General features: G+C 37.5%; 1 protein-coding gene across 5 annotated transcripts in view; it reads left to right on the top strand.

The window, feature by feature from the left end:
• The first annotated feature begins 6,506 nt into the window (after positions 1-6,506).
• CDK7 (cyclin dependent kinase 7) overlaps positions 6,507-20,530 on the top strand; it is a 43,203-nt gene continuing 29,179 nt past the window's right edge. For 3 of the 5 annotated variants that reach the window (XM_081291610.1, XM_081291611.1, XM_081291609.1), the window contains exons 1-3: positions 6,551-6,691; positions 7,044-7,103; positions 13,613-13,646. In XM_081291610.1, the coding sequence (XP_081147736.1) occupies positions 6,626-6,691; positions 7,044-7,103; positions 13,613-13,646 (160 nt within the window). In that variant the 5' untranslated portion in view covers positions 6,551-6,625. Of the gene's footprint in view, positions 6,692-7,043; positions 7,104-13,612; positions 13,647-20,530 lie in introns of those variants that run through there. The other 2 variants (XM_081291614.1, XM_081291612.1) reach the window with 2 other exon arrangements.

Below are 20,530 nucleotides of genomic sequence, written 5' to 3'. Positions count from 1 at the left end.
TTTAAATGAATACTTTTAATTCCTAATTTATATATCTTGGTAGGCTTCTCTACAAGCTTACCTAATTGTTTATATACATTATACTTATTAAAGTATACATTTTGAAATGTTAGCCTATTAATTTACTCTTGATTATCAAGTATTACCAGTAATGAACTATTATTAAAAGCACACAGTGTCTAGTAAACTACTACAGGTTTTCCATGATTTCACTTTTATTTCTGTTTCTATTTAGATATGGAAAGAATTCATGAGGCAGAATTACTGCTTTAGGGAAGTGATTTTCCTGAAATGAGAATCAGTGAAATAATGTCTTCATTACATAGTCTTAATTCTTGAACTTCTCTCTTTTTTTTTTTTATTCACAGGATTACTGGAGTATAAGTGGCTTAATAAGCATATCCTACTCTAAATGATAAAAATGTAGCCAAGGGCTAGAGATATAGCTCAGTTGGTAGAGTGCTTGCCTCAAATGCACAAAGACCTGGGTTCAATCCCCAGCACCACGGGGGGAAAATATATATATATAATATCTCCCCAAGATAGCTGGGTACAGTGATGTACACATGTAATCCCAGCAGCTCAGGGGGCTGAGGCAGGAAGATCAAGAGTTCAAAGTCAACCTCAGCAATTTAGCAATTTAAGCAATTCAGTGAGAACTTGTCTTTAAATAAAATACAATAAAGGGTTTCGGGATGTGGCTCAAGTGGTTAAGTGCCCCTGGGTTCAATCCCCAGTACCAAAAAAAAAAAAAAAAAATAGCCAAGATAAAACTGGGATTAAGACTAGGGAGAGCAGGGGAGGTAGAGAGGGAAGATGGGAGGGGAGGGGAGAGGAGGGGGGATAAGTAGGGGATAGGAAAGGTAGCAGAATACTACAGTCACTAATATGGCATTATGTAAAAATGTGAATATGTAACAGATGTGATTCTGCAATCTGTATTTGGGGTGAAAATGGGAGTTCAAAACACAATTTGAGGCAAATGTATGAAAGATGATATATCATGAGCTATGTAATGCTTTAAATAATCAATAAAAAAAAAAGACTAGGGAGATTAGTGAGGCCCTAAATAATTTATTGAAACCCTATCTCAAAATTAAAAAGGGGGGATGGGGTAGCTTGGAATGTAATTCAGTGGTAAAGCACCCCTTGTCTCTAGTATCAAAGGCAAAATAAAAAATAGCCCCCAAAACAGGTTAGGGAGATAATGCACAAGATTAATTATAACATTCGGACAAAAAAATCACAGAGTATAAGATGGAAAATAAGAGATAAAGCTGAAGATAGCATAGGAATAAATATTTCACTAGAAATTGAAATTTATTATGTTTGGTGAGATAGTAAGAACGTCTTGATCTTTAATTTCCTGTTTTGGTTGTGATCATGTGTGTAAATTCTGATAACCATTAACTTTTTCCAAACTAATATCTGAAAGCCTCATAAAATTAACCCAAATATTTACCTTATCAAGGCAACCTATGAAGCTTTCATAGGGTCTTCCTATGTCAAGGGTATGTATATTATGAAAGTAAAGCCTCCCAGAGCTAAATAAATCCCTTCCATACCTGTAATGATTTCAAGAATGCTTTAAAGAAGTCATCCTTAATAGTAAGGTTGGCTAATGAGCAAGACAGTGGGATTATTGTTGAGTATATTTCTATTATTTGCCTAACTACTGTGGGTTAACCTTTACTTTCTGTGTTTCTCTTATAAATTCTGTACTATGGCCTAGTATAAGTGTTGCCCAACACAAATAATAGACAAGAGGTTTGGGTTTAATGTTAGCAATAAGCTATTCTGTTAACTTGTGAAAAATACATGATTTACCATTATTTTGATTTAAAAGTATTAGCACCCCTCTCTGCCTTAACTTTCTGATTTCAGTAAAACAAAGTCTTTGGCCATTTATTTTGCTTTCAGAAACAGTGGATTCAGGTAATGAAGAGTAGTTTGGGTTACTTCTGTGGGTCAATTAGGGCCAAATACTGCAACTGGGGTGTATATGTGAAGTCAGTATTCACTATAGCTGTTGCCATTCAAGCCAAAGGAAAAAAATAGCGCTTTTATAGGATTTGTGAGTACAGATGTTACATAAAAGGCATGTCTGTGGGTATTGCTGCTACAGGATGCACTCCCAAGAAAGACATTGTTGTAGAAAGAATTCTAGCTAGTCTTAAAGTCAAATAGCTTGTATTTTCACATAGAGTTTAAGTACTTAAATGTATGTAACCATCAGCAAATTGCTTAATTTGTCCAAGTATCAGCTTTCCTCTCCAGTACTATGTAATGTGATAGGTGAAAGGCCAAGGTTCCTCGGAGATTAAAATGCAGACACACACAGATAGCAGTGACAAAGATGAAGCACTTTACTGCAAGCTGGTTCTAGCTTATATAGAAACTGAGAGTAAGTTATCTTAAACCAGGAAGCTCCCGGGGCCAATCATAGTAAAGGTCAGGTCATCACCTACTGTGCATGCACATCTGCCCTGCATAAGATTCATGGGGGGCACAAACTGTCCACGTGTACAGAAGATGGGAGGGCCAATTAGAAGGTTTTCAAAACAACTTGTTATCCGCCCACTGGCAACTTGCCCGTTGCCATGTTGCATTAGGTGCTCCTTATCTGAAAGGCCCGGGGAGTTCTAGCTGCCCAATGGCAATTTGCCCACTGCCATGTTTGAAAGGCCCGGGGAGTTCTCAGGGAGACTCCCAACAAGAGGTAAGATCAAATTAATTAGCTATCACTTTATAATCAATCACCTCAAAAATTAAGTGGCTAAAAACAATAATAATTAATTCATGGTTTTTCTTGGTCAGGAATTGAGAAGCAGCTTCCCTGGGCAGTTCTGACTGTTTTCCATGAGGCTTCCATCAGATATTATCTGGGGCTGCACTAATTTGAAAGTCTGGCTGGAGCTTGATCACCTCTAAGGTGGCTTACTCATGACAAGCAAATTGATGCTGGCTGTTGGTAGGAGACCTCAGTTCCTTTTCACATAGGCCTCTCCAAAGAACTGCCTGAATAAATTTAATGATGTGACTGCCCTTCCCCAGAACAAATGAATTAAGTACCCAAGTGAGAAGCAGTAATGCCTTTTATGATCTCATCTCAGAAATCATACCCCACATTCTGCCATATTCAATTAATCACTCAGAACAGCTTGTTTAAATGTGGGAGAAGTACATTAATGCCAGAAGGCAGGGTTGGGGCTGTGGCTCAGAAGTAGAGTGCTCGCCTACCATGCATGAGGCACTGGTTTCGATCCCCAGCACCACATACAAATACGTGTCCACCTATGTCTAAAAAATAAATATTAAAAAACAAAATGCCAGAAGGCAAAGATCATTATGGCCTTGAAATCTGGCTAAATCACATGTGTAGAAGTACTTTTTAAAAATATTAATTAAAAAAAATATTTTTAGTTGTAGATGGGCACAATACCATTATTTTTATATATTTTTAAAATTTTTATGTGGTGCGGAGGATTGAACCCAGCACCTCACACGGGCTAGGCAAGCGCTGTATCATTAAGCCTCAATTTCAGCCTCTTTTATTAATTTGTTTTTATATGGTGCTGAGGATCGAACCCAGTGCCTCACAAATGATAGGCAAGTGCTCTACTACTGAGCTACAACCCCAGCCTATAGAAGTACTTTGTAAACTAAAATGCTATGCAGATATTTAATGGTTTTATATACACAACCTTATTTCTGTAGAATATCATTTAACTGCTTTAGTTACCTTATTCGAAAATGTTCTAAGGTAGTCACTTAGTGTTTCAATGTGTGCTTAGCATGTGCGAGGCCCTTGGTTTTATTTATTTTTATTTTTATTTTTTTGATACCAGGGATTTAACCTAGGGGTACTTAAACACTGAGCCACAGCCACAGACCATTTATTTATTTTTTTTCAGACAGGGTCTTGCTAAGTTACAGACTAGCCTCAAACTTGCAATCCTTCTGCCTTAGCCTCCCAAGTCACTGGGACTACAGACATGTGCCAGCATGCCCGTCAAAGCCTTGCATTTTATAAATAAATAAGTCTGAAGATACCAGCCAGTAAATGGATGGAACTGAATACTATCATGGTAATTGAAATAAGTCAATCTCAAAAAAAACAAAGTCTGAATGTTTTCTCTGATATGGGGAAGCTAATCCAAAATAGGAAGAGGGATTAAAAAATAGAATAAAGATCAATGGAGTAGATGAAGAGGAATGAAAGGGAGGACAAATGGGATAGGGAAAGAACAGTGGAATGAATCTGACCTAACTTTCCTATGTACATTTATGAATATACCATAGTGAATCTCACCATCATGTATATCCACAAAATACTAATTTTTAAAAAAAGTCTACAAATAAGAAAGATCAGTGGTAAAGGGAAAGGAACAGGGGGGTAAAGAGGGGAGGTTAAGGGGAAGTACTGGGGAATGAATTAGAACAAATTATATTCCATGCTTTTATAATTATGTCACAATGAACCCTAATGTTATGTATAAGTAAAAAACCAATAAAATAAAAATTAAAAAATAATAAAAGGGCTTAGTGATAATGTGCCCCTGGGTTTAATCTCTAGTACCTTTGCTGCCCCCTGCCAAAAAAAAAAAAAAGTGGTAAAGATGGTGTGTTTTCTGCAATGTATGAGACCCAAGTAGAGAGTAGTGACAAAGGGCTGAAAGATAATAATAGTAATGGTGAACATAAACCGGCTTTACAAATATGAAGTCATTTAAGTCTTGCAGTAATCCTGTTACACAGAAGGAAACTAGCTTCAGATTAAGTTCAGATAATAATTTGATTAAGTCATTCATCTAGTGACTGAATCTGGTGGGTTAGTATTCAAAATCAGGCAGTCTGGTTCAAGAGCAAAAACTGAAATATGCTACACTAATTTTGTCTAGATTACTGGCCTTAGAATTCTGCCATCTTCAACATATCTTTGAAAATTAGGATTCTCAACTCTTAGAAACAGCTAATGTAAAGAAAAGGGATAACATTTGAGCTGGGACATAGCTCGGTTGGTAGAGTACTTGCCTCGAATGCACAAGGCTCTGGGTTCAATCCCCAGCACCACACATAAACTAAAAAGAAAAAAAAAAAAAAAGAGGAAAAGGGGTAACATTTCCATGTTGACAGCTGTTTCAGCTCAGACTATTGGAATCTGCCTAACCATATCTAGCTTGTCAGCAAATCCCTATTGCCTGGAAGCTAAACTGGTACTCCCCTACTAGAGCCCTCTGGATTACAGCAATAATTCACCAGCAGTCTTTCTTGCCCCTCTAAATCTAGAGGTGTAGTCTCCCGAAGCAGCCAGAATCAAACTTTATTTTGTGTTACTGGGGATTGAACCCAGCCGTGCAAGATTATTTATTTATTTAGTAACTATTTATTTATGACAGAGTCTCGATAAATTGCAAGACGCTAGCCTCGAATTTGAGATCTCTCTGCTTCGGTCTCTCCGAGTAGCTGGGATTACAGGCTTGCGCCACCATTCCAAAACATAGTCAGATTACATCACTCGGCTGCTCAATTCCTCCAGTGCCAAAAGGTCCTTATACCACCCTATTTAAAACTGCAACGCCCCCATCACTCTCCCCATTCTCTCTTATATTTATAGCACTTATCATTGTGCATTATAACACTCGACTTTTTTTTTTTATCTCCTCCCTTTAGAAGATGGGGATTTTTGTTTTGTTACCTGCTGATTACCTCTAACCTCCCCCCGCCCCCCGGGGGGCGGGTACTACGGATTAAAATCAAGGGAACTCGACCACTGAGCCACATCTCCAGCATTTTGTATTTTATTTAGAGACAGGGTCTCACTGACTTGCTTAGCGCCTTGCTTTTGCTGAGGCTGGCTTTGAATTCGGGATCCTCCTGCCTCAGCCTCTCAAACTGCTGGGATTACTGGCCTACGCCATCCCACCGGTCACAGCTAACTCTTACTCGCTTAGTTACTATACCTAAACTTTCTCCCCCTTTCATTTAACCCTCACAACCGCCTATGTTGTAGTCTATTTTCCATTTTAGAGTAGAGGACCAGAAGCTGTTTCAGTACCGTTGGATTTTGTTTCCCTGAGCCTGTTTCTTCATAACGGGACTGATTTAGTTGTTGATTAGCTTTTAAGAATTTGGCACTCATCTTAACAAGAGATTTCAAGGTTTGGTGTCCATGGCAACCGTGGCGCCAGGACGCGCTCGAGCATGAACTAGAAAGCGAGATCAGGTAAAGGTCTAGTCTTCCATAATCATGCACGCCCACCAAATCCTGAATTCCGTATCAGAACGTTGACCTGTCCTTGGTAGTGAAAAAAAATATATCCAAGTTAAAACGGTAATAGGATGATAAAACAGTCACTGAAAACACTCCGCTTTCCGCACCAACAGGAATCACATGACCAGGGAAGGTGAAGGCAACAGTCCCGGGTTAACTTAGCTTTGGTAGGGGCTGGCTGTGCCCGGGCCCCTTTAACAGCAACACCGCTCACCCCGGAAGTGGGGGAGGAGCTAATAGGCGTCAGCGCCCAGCGAACGGAAGTGGCTGTTGGACGCTTTCAGGTAGCTTTAAATTCCTGCTGTCTTGAACACTTGTCCCTTTCCACCCGAGTCAGGCTTTGAGCGCCTGATGGCTTTAGACGTGAAGTCTCGAGCAAAGCGCTATGAGAAACTGGACTTCCTTGGGGAGGGACAGGTGAGGCTCTGGGACTGGATTGGGAGGACCCCGAGCGGGGAGCATCGCGGCGCCTCACAGCTTTGCAGGTTTTCTTGTGGAAGCCACAAGACTGGCCTGGCTGCTCGTTCTTCTTGGGTGGGGGCAGGCAGCGCACACTGTCCTGTTGACCATTGATCCTATCGACATCCTGGAAGTGAACCCTGAGGCGCGGTCCTTCTGAAGAACTGGCTGGAGCGGGACTCGGATTGCCCGACTACATTCCAAGCCGCAGCGAGTCCTTTCAGAACCCTGGGTTCTTTAGTTCCCCAAAGGTAAAAAAAGAAAAAAAAAAGGCAAACAAACTTAACGTTATTCCCGTTTTTCTTTATAGTTTGCCACGGTTTATAAGGCCAGAGATAAGAACACCAACCAAATAGTCGCCATTAAGAAAGTAAGTTGTCTTTTATGTTGTTTTTTTCCTTCAAGTCTCCTTCAAGGTGTCTGTATTATGAATTGATTGGTGGCCATTTTACTACTCTTGATGGTACTCTGAAAAATCAGAAGTTACTCATGTTATTTCCAGAGAAAATAGCATTAATTAGTGCCTTGTTTTCCAAGGAGGGAACTATGGAATCGAACCAGTCTTTGTTCCATTAATTTAAAGTAAAATGAAACGAAGAGGAAGCTGTATGTTATTTTTGCTGCATGAACTCGGATGTTGACTAAGGGGCAGGTACTGCCCATCTGTTCAGTCTTTAAAACTTTCTTTTTAGGTCACAGTTCTGCCCTATCTGCATCCACATTCTGTGTACAGATTTACATGAAAGGTTTTCAGTAGCATTAACAACACGAATGTAGCCAGCTGCAGTGACCCATGTCTTTAATCCCAGAGACTTGGGAGGCTGAGGCAGGAGGATGTAATTTCCACACTAACCTCAGCAACCCTGTCTCAAAATAAAAATAAAGAAGACTGGGGGTGGCAGCTCAGTGGTTCAATTCCCAGTACCAGAAAACAAACAAAAAACCTAATGTGGTGCATTTTCTAAAAGGACTTAAGCTGCTTTTAAACTTAGATTCATTTAAAAGACTTATAAGTAGCTAACATTTCTGTATGCTAGGCACTTTGACCTACACTTTTTTCACTTACCCCTCCAAACAGCTTGTAAAATAGTTAAAAGAATTCCTATTTTGCACTCAGAAATTGAGACTGAGAAAGGTTAGTTAAGTGACTTGTCAAGAATACGAAGCTAGTAATTGCTGAAGTTAGGATTTGAATTCAGGTGTCCTGATGTGAGCCAGGTTGGTTGCTTTTCCTCATGCTATTGAAATTGATAACACTTTTAAGGAGAGACTGTCTAACTTGTCTCAGGGCCTGGTAGTGGAGTAAGTTACCTCTATGTGCCTTTGTTCTTGTTGCTACTTTGAATTTGTTCTTCAAAAACCCTAACTTCTTTGAAGTGTATCATCAGGGTTTCATTTCCAGCCTCCCCCACAGTCTTATTTACTTAATACCTGGCTTTCTTTCTTTTTTTATCTTAGTTATTCCTGCCATCCTTATGTTTGTTGTATTATTATTTACTGTTCTGATATCCTTGTTTTCCAGCTTATGTTTTGTGATCCATCATTATGGCCACTCCCTTGCAAAATCCTCAACTCTTCTGACTCCCTTGTCATCTTTCAGTTCTAGTGCTTTGTTCCCCATCTCGGCAACACTGATCTTTCTGTTCCTCGCACCCCTTAAATTCATTTCATTCTCAAGATTATTGCATTTGCTTTGCCTTCTGGTTGTTTCTTTTTAGAATTTGATGTGGCTGATTGCTTATTAAGGTTTCACTCAGATTGTACTCCACATAGAGGCCTTCTGTGTTCATTCCAGATAAAATAGGTATGCATTCTTCCTTCTCTGTTGTCTTTGCATTTGTTCCTTCTCATCTTCATGATATTTATCAAAATTGAAATTCTCTTACCTGACTTTATTGTCTGTTTAATTCCATTCACATTATAGCTAGGACCATGGCAAGCATATTATAGGCAACTCTTTATGGGGCTGGGATTGTGCTTGACGATAGAGCATTGGCCTAGCACGTGTGAGGTGCTGGGTTCAATTCTCAGGCCCTTATAAAATAAAGGTATTGTGTCCATCTACAACTTAAAAAAAAAACAAAAGGTATGGAATTAGCTGGGTGTGGTGGTGTGTGTTTATGTTCCTAACACAGGGGAGGTGGAGGCGAAGGCAGGGGGATCACCTGAGACCAGGAGTTTGAGGTTAACCTGTGGAACATGACAAGAGTCTGTCTCAGAAACAAAAAGGATATTGGCTTGACTGGTACTGTTGGCGTATTGAGTTCTGTAGTTTTCTGAAAGTCCAAATGTGTGTGTGTGTGTGTGTGTGTGTGTGTGTGTGTGTGTGTTTAAATATCTTTAGTTGTAGATGGACACAATACTTGTATTTTATTTATTTTTATGTGGTGCTGAGGACCGAACTTGGCGCCTAACACGTTAGGCAAGTACTCTACCACTGAGCTATAGCCCCAGCCCCCAAATGTTTTCTGTTGCTTGTTTTTAGTGTTAATTAGGACTTAAAATCCAGCCTTTTTCTCTGTGGTAGACTTTTTCCCCCTTAAAGATAGTTTAAATTATATTTAGTTTTTAAATTAAATTATTCTAATTTATTATATATGATGGCAGAATGCAATTCATTTCATATTACACATAGAGCACAATTTTTCAAGTCATTGGGTGTACACAAAGTATTTTCATACCATTTGTGTCTTCATACATGTACTTATATATTTAGTTTTTATTTTATTTCAAATGATATATTTTTATGGTTTTAAAGTCAGTTAATAGGCCAAGGCTTTTAACATGCCTAACTCCTCTACTCCTGGTTTTCATTCTCAGAGCAACCACTTTCTTTTTATTTCTTATTTTTTTGGTACCAGGGATAGAACTCAAGGGCACTCGACCACTGAGCCATATCCCCAGCTCAAATTTTGTATTTTATTTAGAGATGATCTCAACTGAGTTCCTTATTGCCTTGCCATTGCTGAGGCTGTCTTTAAACTTGAAATCCTCCTGTCTCAGCCTCCTGAGCTGCTGGGATTACAGGCATGTGTGTCCATTTAAAAAAAATAATATACATAGATTTTTTTTTTGAATGTTGTATGTATGTTTTGTTTGTTTCCCCAATTTTAGGCATTATTTTTACTTTCTACTATGAATGTGGAGGATTTGGTGCTTTGGACCTTCCTGTTCCAACACTCCTAATTTCTATTCCCATTCTTTTGTTAAAATGCATATTTAAGTTTACAAAAAAAGAAATCATTAAAGAAGCTACTCTTTACCCTTTTACCTAATGGGTCTTGGACTTTTAAAAATCATTGATCTTCCTCATTCTTTTAAAAAAATCATATTGGGGCTAGAAGTATAGCTTAGGGGTAGAACAGTGCTCATTATGCCCTAGTGGGTTCAATCCTGAGAACCAAAAAAAGATCATATTGAATTTGTTTCCCATATTTCCTAATTTAGTCAGTCCCCTAGTGAGCATTTTGGGTCAGTTTTCTTTTTTCAGTATTGGTCCAAAATAGATGTATGTCAGTTCAATATATAATGTTTGCATGCTTTTAAGCTATATATATATATACATAGACCTACACATATTTATTTAATATATATTCTTTTATAATTGTTTTCTGAATCAATATCATGAAATTATATATATATATATATATATATATATCATGGTTTATTCATACTCATTGATTAGATTCCATTATATGTAACTCTACAGATTTTTTTTTTTTTTCTTTGTGGTTCTGGGGAATGAACCCTGGGCACTATACCACTAGGCTATATTCCCAGCCCTATTTTGTATTTGATTTAGAGATAGGTTCTTAACTGAGTTGCTTAGTGCCTCGCTAAGTTGGTGAGGCTGGCTTTGAACTCAATGATCCTCGTGTCTCAGCCTCCCAAGCCACTGGGATTATAGGCATGCACCACCAAGCCTGGCAGTCTTTTTTTTATTTTGAGGCAGAATCTTGCTAAGTTGCTGAACCTGGCCTCAAACTTTTTTTTTTTTTTTTTTTTTTTTTTAAAGAGAGAGTGAAAGAGGAGAGAGAGAGAGAATTTTTTAATATTTATTATTTTTTAGTTCTCGGCGGACACAACATCTTTGTTGGTATGTGGTGCTGAGGATCGAACCCGGGCCGCACGCATGCCAGGCTAGCGCGCTACCGCTTGAGCCACATCCCCAGCCCCAAACTTTCTTTTATTTTTAAAAATTTGTTCTTATTTATACATGATAGTAGAATGTATTTTGACACATTATACACATGTGGAGCATAACTTCTCATTCTTCTGGTTTCCTGTTTGTATATGATGAGGCCTCAAACTTTCTACCCTTCTGCCTCATCCTCCCAAGAGGCTGGGATTACAAAGGGGTGCTATACTGAAATTTTCAAACTCTGTTGATAATAGCCCTTTTATTGACAGTCTGGTTTGTTTGTTTGTTTGTTTGTTTGTTTTTGGTACCAGGAATCAAACCCAAGGGTGCTTATTAATCATTAAGCCACATCCCCAGCTCTTTAAATTTTTTTTTTTGAGACAGGTTCTCACTAGGTTGCTTACAAGCCTTGCCAAATTGCTGAGGCTGGCTTTGAAACTGTGATCATACTGCCTCAGCCTTCTGAGCTGCTGGGATTACAGGTGTGTGCCACCATACTTGGCTCTATGAATAGTCTTTATGAATCATCTTGTATGCATATTTTAGCTTCTCTAGAGAATGTATGTATATTTGAGACCAATTATGAATTTTTGTTTCAGAATATTAACAACATCATCTTCACCAGATAAGGTCAGGTTGCTCTCTGACGTGTCTGGATTAAGTTTACCTTCCACCATACTTTCAACATACTTGTATTGTCATTCATTAAGACATTTTGTCATTTAGATGAGTTGAAAATGGAATGTTTGTTGTTTCAGTTAATGTTTTTTTGTTTACTAGTGAGTTTCATCTTAGAATTTTTTTTTTTTTAAAGAAAGAGTGAGAGGGGCTGGGGATGTGGCTCAAGCGGTAATGCGCTCGCCTGGCATGCGTGCGGCCTGGGTTCGATCCTCAGCACCACGTACAAACAAAGAAAACTAAAAATAAATAAATAAATATTAAAAAATTAAAAAAAAATAAAGAAAGAGTGAGAAAGAGAGTGAGAGAGAAAGAGAGAGAATTCTTCAATATTTATTTTTCAGTTTTCGGTGGACACAACATCTTTGTATGTGGTGCTGAGGATCGAACCCTGGCCGCACGCATGCCAGGCGAGCATGCTACCGCTTGAGCCACATCCCCAGCCCTCATCTTAGAATTTTTAACTTAGGTTTTTTTCTCCTGTTTGTTTTTCTTTGGGATGCTTATGGGGTGTGTGTGTGTGTGTTACTGGGGATTGAACTCAGAGCCCTCACAAATGCCAGGCAAACCTCTGTGCTCTGTCTGTATTACATCCTCAGCACAGGTTGCTTAAATTTTTTTCTTTGTGTTAATTTGTTGAAATTTATTATATATTCTGAATATTGATCCTTAGAAATATACATTGCAGTTATCATCTTCCAGTTTTTAGCTAAGCTTTAGTTTATTTAAGGTTTTTTTTTTTAAACTGGGAATTGAACTCAGGAACACTCGACCACTGAGCCACATCCTCAGCCCTTTTTTGTATTTTATTTAGAGATAGGGTCTCATTGAGTTGTTTAGCACCTTACTTTTTGCTGAGGCTGGCTTTGAACTTGCGATCATCCTGCCTCAGCCCTCTTGGGCTGTGGGGATTACAGGCACGCATCACCGAATCGGGCTACTTAATTTGTCAGTTTTTTTCCTTTGTAGGTTCCCTTTTTGTGTAATCTCCTATTTCCTATATAAGAACATTCCTAGAAGGAATTTTCCTATGGAATTTTAAAGTATTCATTTTAACATTTAGGTCTTTATTCCATCTGTAACTTCTCTGTATTATGTGATGGGGGGATCTAATATTTTCCCCCAGCTATCCTAACACTATTGATTGCCTGTTCTTTTACCCCATACACTTGTTATGCCAAGTTCCAGTATATACTTGGATCCATTTCTAAGCATGCTATTTTGTTCTAGTGACTGATTTCCCCCCCATTATCTGCTGAAGTACTACAGTATTTTTAATTATTTTTACTTTATAATAAGTCTTGAAAATTTTAAAGTCTCACACATGTTGTTTTTTCTTCAAAATTGTCTTGACTACTGTATAATCTAATTGGGAAATTTGTATAGGAATTAGGTATTAGGTGCTTCTGTGCCAATATTGTTAATTATGTTAGGTTTGAAAATGGCTTTATGGTTATATAAGAATGTCCATGTTTTAGAATTGTTTACTTAATTGTATAAGGGTAAAATGACACAAAGACTTGGATTTACTTTTAAGTATTTTAGCCAGCAAAAGAGGAAAGGATGCATGAATGAAGTAAATGTAGCAAAATATTAGTTATTTTTAATCTGGATGATGAAGTAGAAAACTTCTTGAGATTAGTTTTTAAAATGTTTAATAGTTTAGGGCTGTGGCTCAGTGGTAGAGCACTTGCCTAGCATGTGTGAGGCACTAGATTTGATTCTCAGCACTGCATGTAAGTAAATAAATAAATAAAATAAAGTTCCATCAACAACTAATAAAAAAAAATTTTTAAAGTGTTTAATAAGGGCTGGGGTTGTGGCTCAGTGGTAGAGTACTTGCCTAGCATGTGTGAGGCACTGGGTTCGATCCCCGGCACCACATAAAAACAAAAACAAATAAATAAAGGTGTTGTGTCCATCTACAACTAAAAAAAATTTTTTTAAAAAAGTTGTTTATTAATAAACCAAGAGAGATTTAAAAAAGTGTTTAATAGGTTAAGTGTTTAGTCTGCATAATTATCTAATTTTAATATTTGTGTTTGTGTTTTCTATATTAGATCAAACTTGGACATAGATCAGAAGCTAAAGATGGTAAGTATTTCAAATAATCTGAGAAATTAGGAAATGTTCTTACTCTTACTTAGGAAATAAGCAAATTATTATTAAGATTTAGCAGTGGTTTTAGATAGAGTTTTTGTAGTGTTCCTCCCAAAATAAAGATAGACTTAGGACAGAGAGAGGACATTTGATGATTTTCACTATTTGAGTGTTCAGAGGAACATTCAAATACTTAAGTAAATGGAAGGCAGCAAGTTGCCTTGTCTTGCTGTCCTCATTACTGTTCTAGGTATTAGAAGCATTGTTTTTTCTATTTCTGAGCTTCTAATTACTTTGAAAATTGAGGGGTTGGGGATGTGCCTCAGTGATAGAGCACTTACCTCACATGTGTTGGAGCACTGGGTTTGATATTCAGCATCATATATGAATAAATAAAATAAATAAAGGCATCGTGTCCATCTACAACTAAAAATTTTAAAAATGTTTAAAAAATTAAGGCTACATCTTCATGGAAATACACAAAGTTCGCTACAAAATGCATACACGGAGAAAAGATTTCTTTTATGTTTCTGTGTTGATCTTTATATTGCATAGGTATCTTTAAAATTTTTCTAATTAGTTATACATAACAGAATGCGTTTTAACACATCATACATAAATGGAGTATAACTTTTCATTTGTCTGTACATGATTTAGAGTTACACAGGTCATGTATCGTATATGCACAGAGGATAATAATGTCTGATTCATTCTACTGTTATTCCTACCTCCATGCCCCTTTTGTTCTCTTCACTCCCCTTTGTCTAGTCCAAAATACCTCTATTCTTCCCCTTCCCCACTTATTGTGAATTAGCATCTGCATGTCAGAGAAAACATTTGGCCTTTTGTTCTTGGCTTATTTCACCTAACATATTATTCTCTAGTTCCATCTGTTAACTGGCAAATGCCATAATTTTATTATTCTTTAAGGCTGAATAATATTCCATTGTGTATATATACCACAGTTTCCTTACCCCTACCTCTGTCGAAGGACACCAGCTTGGTTCCATATTTTAGCTATTGTAAATTGAGATGCTATAAACGTTGTTGTGGCTGCGTCAGTGTAGTATGCCGATTTTAAATCCTTTGGGTATAAACCTAGGAGTGGGATGACTAGGTCAAATGATGGTTACATTCCAAGTTTTCTGAGGAATCTCCACACTGCTTTCCATAGTGTGCCGATTTTCAGTCCCGCCAATAAGAGTGTACCTTCCTCCCCTACATCTTCGCCAACATTTATTGCTTGTATTCTTGATGATTGCCATTCTGACTAGAGTGAGATGGAATCTCAGTGTCATTTTGATTTGCATTTCTCTAATTGGTAGAAATGTTGAACGTTTTTTCATATATTGATCAATTGTATTTCTTCTGTCAGGTGTGTATTCAGTTGCTTTGCCCACTTATTAATAGAGTTATTTATTTTTTGGTGTTAAGTTTTTTGAGTTCTTTATATAGCTTGGTGATTAATGCTCTATCTGAGATGCTGCAGTAATTTTTTCCTATTCTATATGCTCTCTCTTCATGTTTTTGATTGTTTCTTTGCTGTGAAGAAGCTTTTTAGTTTGATTCCATCCCATTTATTGATTCTCTTATTTTTAATGTATTATTTTAGTTGTAGGTGGACACAATACCTTTATTTTACTTTTATGTGGTGCTGAGGATTGAACCCAGTACCTCACACGTGCTAGACAAGGTCTATACCACTAGCCCCCCATTTATTGATTCTTGATTTTGCTTATTGTGCTTTAGGAGTCTTGTTAAAGAAGTTATTTCTTAAGCCAACATGGTGTATATTTGGGCCTGCTTTTTCTTTTGTTAGGTGAAGGTCTGTCTCTGTTCTAGTGCCTAAGTCTTTTGATCCACTGTTGAGTTGATTTTTGGGCAGGGTGAGAGATAGGGGTTTAATTTCATTTTACTACATGTGGATTCCCAGTTTTCCCAGAACCATTTGTTGAAGAGGCTATCGAAAAGATTTATTTCTTAGTCATAAAATAGTTCTTATTAAAACACATGCCTATAATCCCAGCTACTATGAGACTGAAGGAATAGGATCACAAGTTCAAGGCCAGCCTGGGCAAACCCTTTCTCAAAATGAAAAGGGTTAGAAATGTACCTCAGGGGGCTGGGGATGTGGCTCAAGCGGTAGGTAGCGTGCTCGCCTGGCATGTGTGCGACCCAGATTCGATCCTTAGCACCACATAGCAACAAAGATGTTGTGTCCACTGAAAACTAGAAAATAAATATTAAAAAATTCTCTCTCTCTCTCAAAAGAAAAAAAAAAGGGGGGAAATTAATTAAAAAAAAAAAAAGAAATGTACCTCAGTAGCGGAGCTGTCTTTTGCGGGGGCTACCAGGGATTAATATCAGGGACATTTTACCAACTGAGCCACATCCCCAGACCTATTTTGTATTTTATTTAGAGACAGGGTCTCACTGAGTTGCTTAGTGCCTCACTTTTTTTTTGATGAGGCTGGCTTTGAACTCAAAATCCTCGTGTTTCAGCCTCCTGAGCTGCTGGGATTACAGGCATGCACCACCGCACCTGGCCTCAGTAGTAGAGCTCTTACCTAGCTTGTATAAGGCCCTGGGTTCAATTCCTAGGACTACAAAGAAAAAAAGGACTACAAAGAAAAAAAGGAGGTAGGGGCAGCACCAGATCTTTATTTTGAATTATATCCTTTGTGTTAGAAAAGATACTGTCTTATCATTTGTTTGCTTTTAGCACAAATAATATGCCCTTAATATTTGTAGGGAAGAGAAAAGAACCTAATTATCACATATATGCTACACACTAATATATGTACTTTGTCTAATGGTCTTCAGATTTGATATGTTACATATAATGCAGATACTTTTTTTTACTACTCATCACAGTCTGTGTTAAGCAACTTTATTATTTATTTTTTTTATTTTATTGGTTGTTCAAAACATTACAAAGATTGCAGAATCACATCGGTTACACATCCACATTTTTACATAATGCCATATTAGTAACTGTTGTATTCTGCTACCTTTCCTATCCTCTACTATCCAACCTCCCTTCCCCTCCCATCTTCTCTCTCTACCCCATCTACTGTAATTCATTTCTCTCCTTGTTTTTTTTTTTTCCCCATTCCCCTCACAACCTCTTATATGTAATTTTATATATCATTGAGGGTCTCCTTCCATTTCCATGCAATTTCCCTTTTCTCTCCCTTTCCCTCCCACCTCATGTCTCTGTTTAATGTTAATCTTTTCCTCCTGCTCTTCCTCCCTGCTCTGTTCTTTGTTGCTCTCATTATATCAAAGAAGACATTTGGCATTTCTTTTTAAGGGATTGGCTAGCTTCACTTAGCATAATCTGCTCTAGTGCCATCCATTTCCCTGCAAATTCCATGATTTTGTCATTTTTTAGTGCTGCGTAGTACTCCATTGTGTATAAATGCCACATTTTTTTTATCCATTCATCTATTGAAGGGCATCTAGGTTGGTTCCACAGTCTAGCTATTGTGAATTGTGCTTCTATGAACATCAATGTGGCAGTATCCCTATAGTACGTTCTTTTAAGGTCTTCAGGGAATAGTCCGAGAAGGGCAATGGCAGGGTCAAATGGTGGTTCCATTCCCAGCTTTCCCAGGAATCTCCATACTGCTTTCCATTTGGCCGCACCAATTTGCAGTCCCACCAGCAATGTACAAGAGTACCCTTTTCCCCACATCCTCGCCAGCACTTGTTGTTGTTTGACTTCAGAATGGCTGCCAATCTTATTGGAGTGAGATGGTATCTTAGGGTGGTTTTGATTTGCATTTCTCTGACTGCTAGAGATGGTGAGCATTTTTTCATGTACTTGTTGATTGATTGTATGTCCTCCTCTGAGAAGTGTCTGTTCAGGTCTTTGGCCCATTTGTTGATTGGGTTATTTGTTTTTTTATTGTCTAATTTTTTGAGTTCTTTGTATACTCTGGATATTAGGGCTCTATCTGAAGTGTGAGGAGTAAAAATTTGTTCCCATGATGTAGGCTCCCTGTTTACCTCTCTTATTGTTTCTCTTGCTGAGAAAAAACTTTTTAGTTTAAGTCCCATTTGTTGATTCTTGTTATTAACTCTTGTGCTATGGGTGTCCTATTAAGGAATTTGGAACCCGACCCCACAATATGTAGATTGGAGCCAACCTTTTCTTCTATCAGACGCATAGTCTCTGATTTGATATCAAGGTCTTTGATCCATTTTGAGTTAACTTTTGTGCATGGCGAGAGAAGGGGATTCAGTTTCATTTTGTTGCATATGGATTTCCAGTTTTCCCAGCACCATTTGTTGAAGATGCTGTCCTTCCTCCATTGCATGCTTTTAGCCCCTTTATCGAATATAAGATAGTTGTAATTTTGTGGATTGGTTTCTGTGTCCTCTATTCTGTACCATTGGTCCACCTGCCTGTTTTGGTACCAGTACCATACTGTTTTTGTTACTATTGCTCTGTAGTATAGTTTGAACTCTGGTATTGCTATACCTCCTGATTCACACTTCCTGCTTAGAATTGCTTTTGCTATTCTGGGTCTTTTATTTTTCCATATGAATTTCATGATTGCTTTATCTATTTCTATAAGAAATGCCGTTGGGATTTTGATTGGCATTGCATTAAACCTATAGAGAACTTTTGGTAATATCGCCATTTTGATGATGTTAGTTCTGCCTATCCATGAACAGGGTATATTTTTCCATCTTCTAAGATCTTCTTCTATTTCTCTCTTTAGGGTTCTGTAGTTTTCATTGTATAAATCTTTCACCTCTTTGGTTAGGTTGATTCCCAAGTATTTTATTTTTTTTGAGGATATTGTGAATGGGGTGGTTTTCCTCATTTCCAGTTCAGAAGATTTGTCGCTGATATACAGGAATGCCTTTGATTTATGCGTGTTGATTTTATATCCTGCCACTTTGCTGAATTCATTTATTAGTTCTAGTAGTTTCTTTGTAGACCCTTTTGGGTCTTCTAGGTATAGGATCATATCATCCGCAAATAGTGATAATTTAAGTTCTTCTTTTCCTATCTTAATGCCTTTAATTTCTTTTGTCTGTCTAATTGCTCTGGCCAGTATTTCGAGAACTATATTGAGTAGAAGTGGTGAGAGAGGGCATCCCTGTCTTGTTCCAGATTTTAGAGGGAATGCCTTCAGTTTTTCTCCATTCAGAATGATGCTAGCCTGAGGCTTAGCATAGATAGCTTTTATAATGTTGAGGTAAGTTCCTGTTATCCCTAGTTTTTCTAATGTTTTGAACATAAAGGGATGCTGTACTTTGTCGAATGCTTTTTCTGCATCTATCGAGATGATCATATGGTTCTTATCTTTAAGTCTATTGATGTGGTGAATAACATTTATTGATTTCCGTATATTGAACCATCCTTGCATCCCAGGGATGAATCCTACTTGATCATGGTGCATGATCTTTTTGATATGTTTTTGTATACAATTTGCCAGAATTTTATTGAGGAGTTTTGTATCTAAATTCATTAGGGAGGGCTGGCGATGTGGCTCAAGCGGTAACGCGCTCACCTGGCATGCGTGCGGCTCGGGTTCGATCCTCAGCACCACATACAAAAAAAAAAAAAAAACAGATGTTGTGTCTGCCATAAAACTAAATAATAATAAAAAAAATTCATTAGGGATATTGGTCTGTAGTTTTCTTTCTTTGAGGTGTCTTTATCTGGTTTGGGGATCAGGGTGACATTGGCCTCATAAAATGAATTTGGAAGTTCTCCCTCTTTTTCTCTCTCCTGAAATAGATTGTGGAGTTATTGGTATTAGTTCTTCTTTAAAGTTCTTGTAAAACTCTGCTGTATATCCATCCGGTCCTGGGCTTTTCTTGGTTGGTAGTCTTTTGATGGCTTCTTCTATTTCCTCACTTGATATTGGTCTGTTTAGGTTGTTTATATCTTCCTGACTCAATCTGGGTAGTTCATATGTCTTAAGGAATTTATCGATTCCTTCACTATCTTCTATTTTATTAGCGTATAGGGTTTCAAAATAATTTCTAATTATCTTCTGTATTTCTGAATTGTCTGTTGTGATGTTGCCTTTTTCATCCCATAAGCTAGTAATTTGGGTTCTCTCTCCTTCTCTTTGTTAGCGTGGCTAGTGTTCTATCAATCTTATTTATTTTTTCAAAGAACCAACTTTGAGTTTTGTCAATTTTTTTGATTGTTTCTTTTGTTTCGATTTCATTGATTTCAGCTCTAATTTTAATTATTTCTTGCCTTCTACTGTATTTGCTGCTGATTTGTTCTTCTTTTTCTAAGGCTTCGAGGTGTAGTGTGAGGTCATTTATTTGTTGGCTTTTCCTTCTTTTAAGGAATGAACTCCATGAAATGATTTTTCCTCTTAGTACTGCTTTCATAGTGTCCCAGAGATTTCGATATGTTGTGTCTGAGTTTTCGTTTACCTCTAAGAATTTTTAAATTTCCTCTTTGATGTCTTCTGTAACCCTTTGTTCATTCAGTAGCATATTGTTTAATCTCCATGTGATGTAGGATTTTTCCTTTCTCATTTTATTATTGATTTCCAATTTCATTCCATTATGATCAGATAAAATGCATGGTAGTATCTCAACTCCTTTGTAATTGCTAAGATTTGCCCTGTGACATAATATATGGTCTATTTTTGAGAAGGATCCATGTGCTGCTGAGAAGAAAGTGTGTCTGCTTGATGTTGGATGGTATACTCTGTATATATCAATTAAGTCTAAATTATTAATTGTATTATTGAGCTCTATGGTTTCTTTATCCAACTTTTGTTTGGAAGATCTGTCCAGTGGTGAGAGAGGTGTATTAAAATCTCCCATGATTATTGTGTTGTGGTCTATTAGACTCTTGAACTTGAGAAGAGTTTGTTTGATGAACGTAGCTG

Source organism: Spermophilus citellus (genome assembly GCF_964194105.1).
Source record: "Spermophilus citellus genome assembly, chromosome: 1".
In the NCBI taxonomy this organism is placed as follows: Eukaryota; Metazoa; Chordata; class Mammalia; order Rodentia; family Sciuridae; genus Spermophilus; species Spermophilus citellus.
This window is presented reverse-complemented; position numbering and strand designations above follow the sequence as displayed.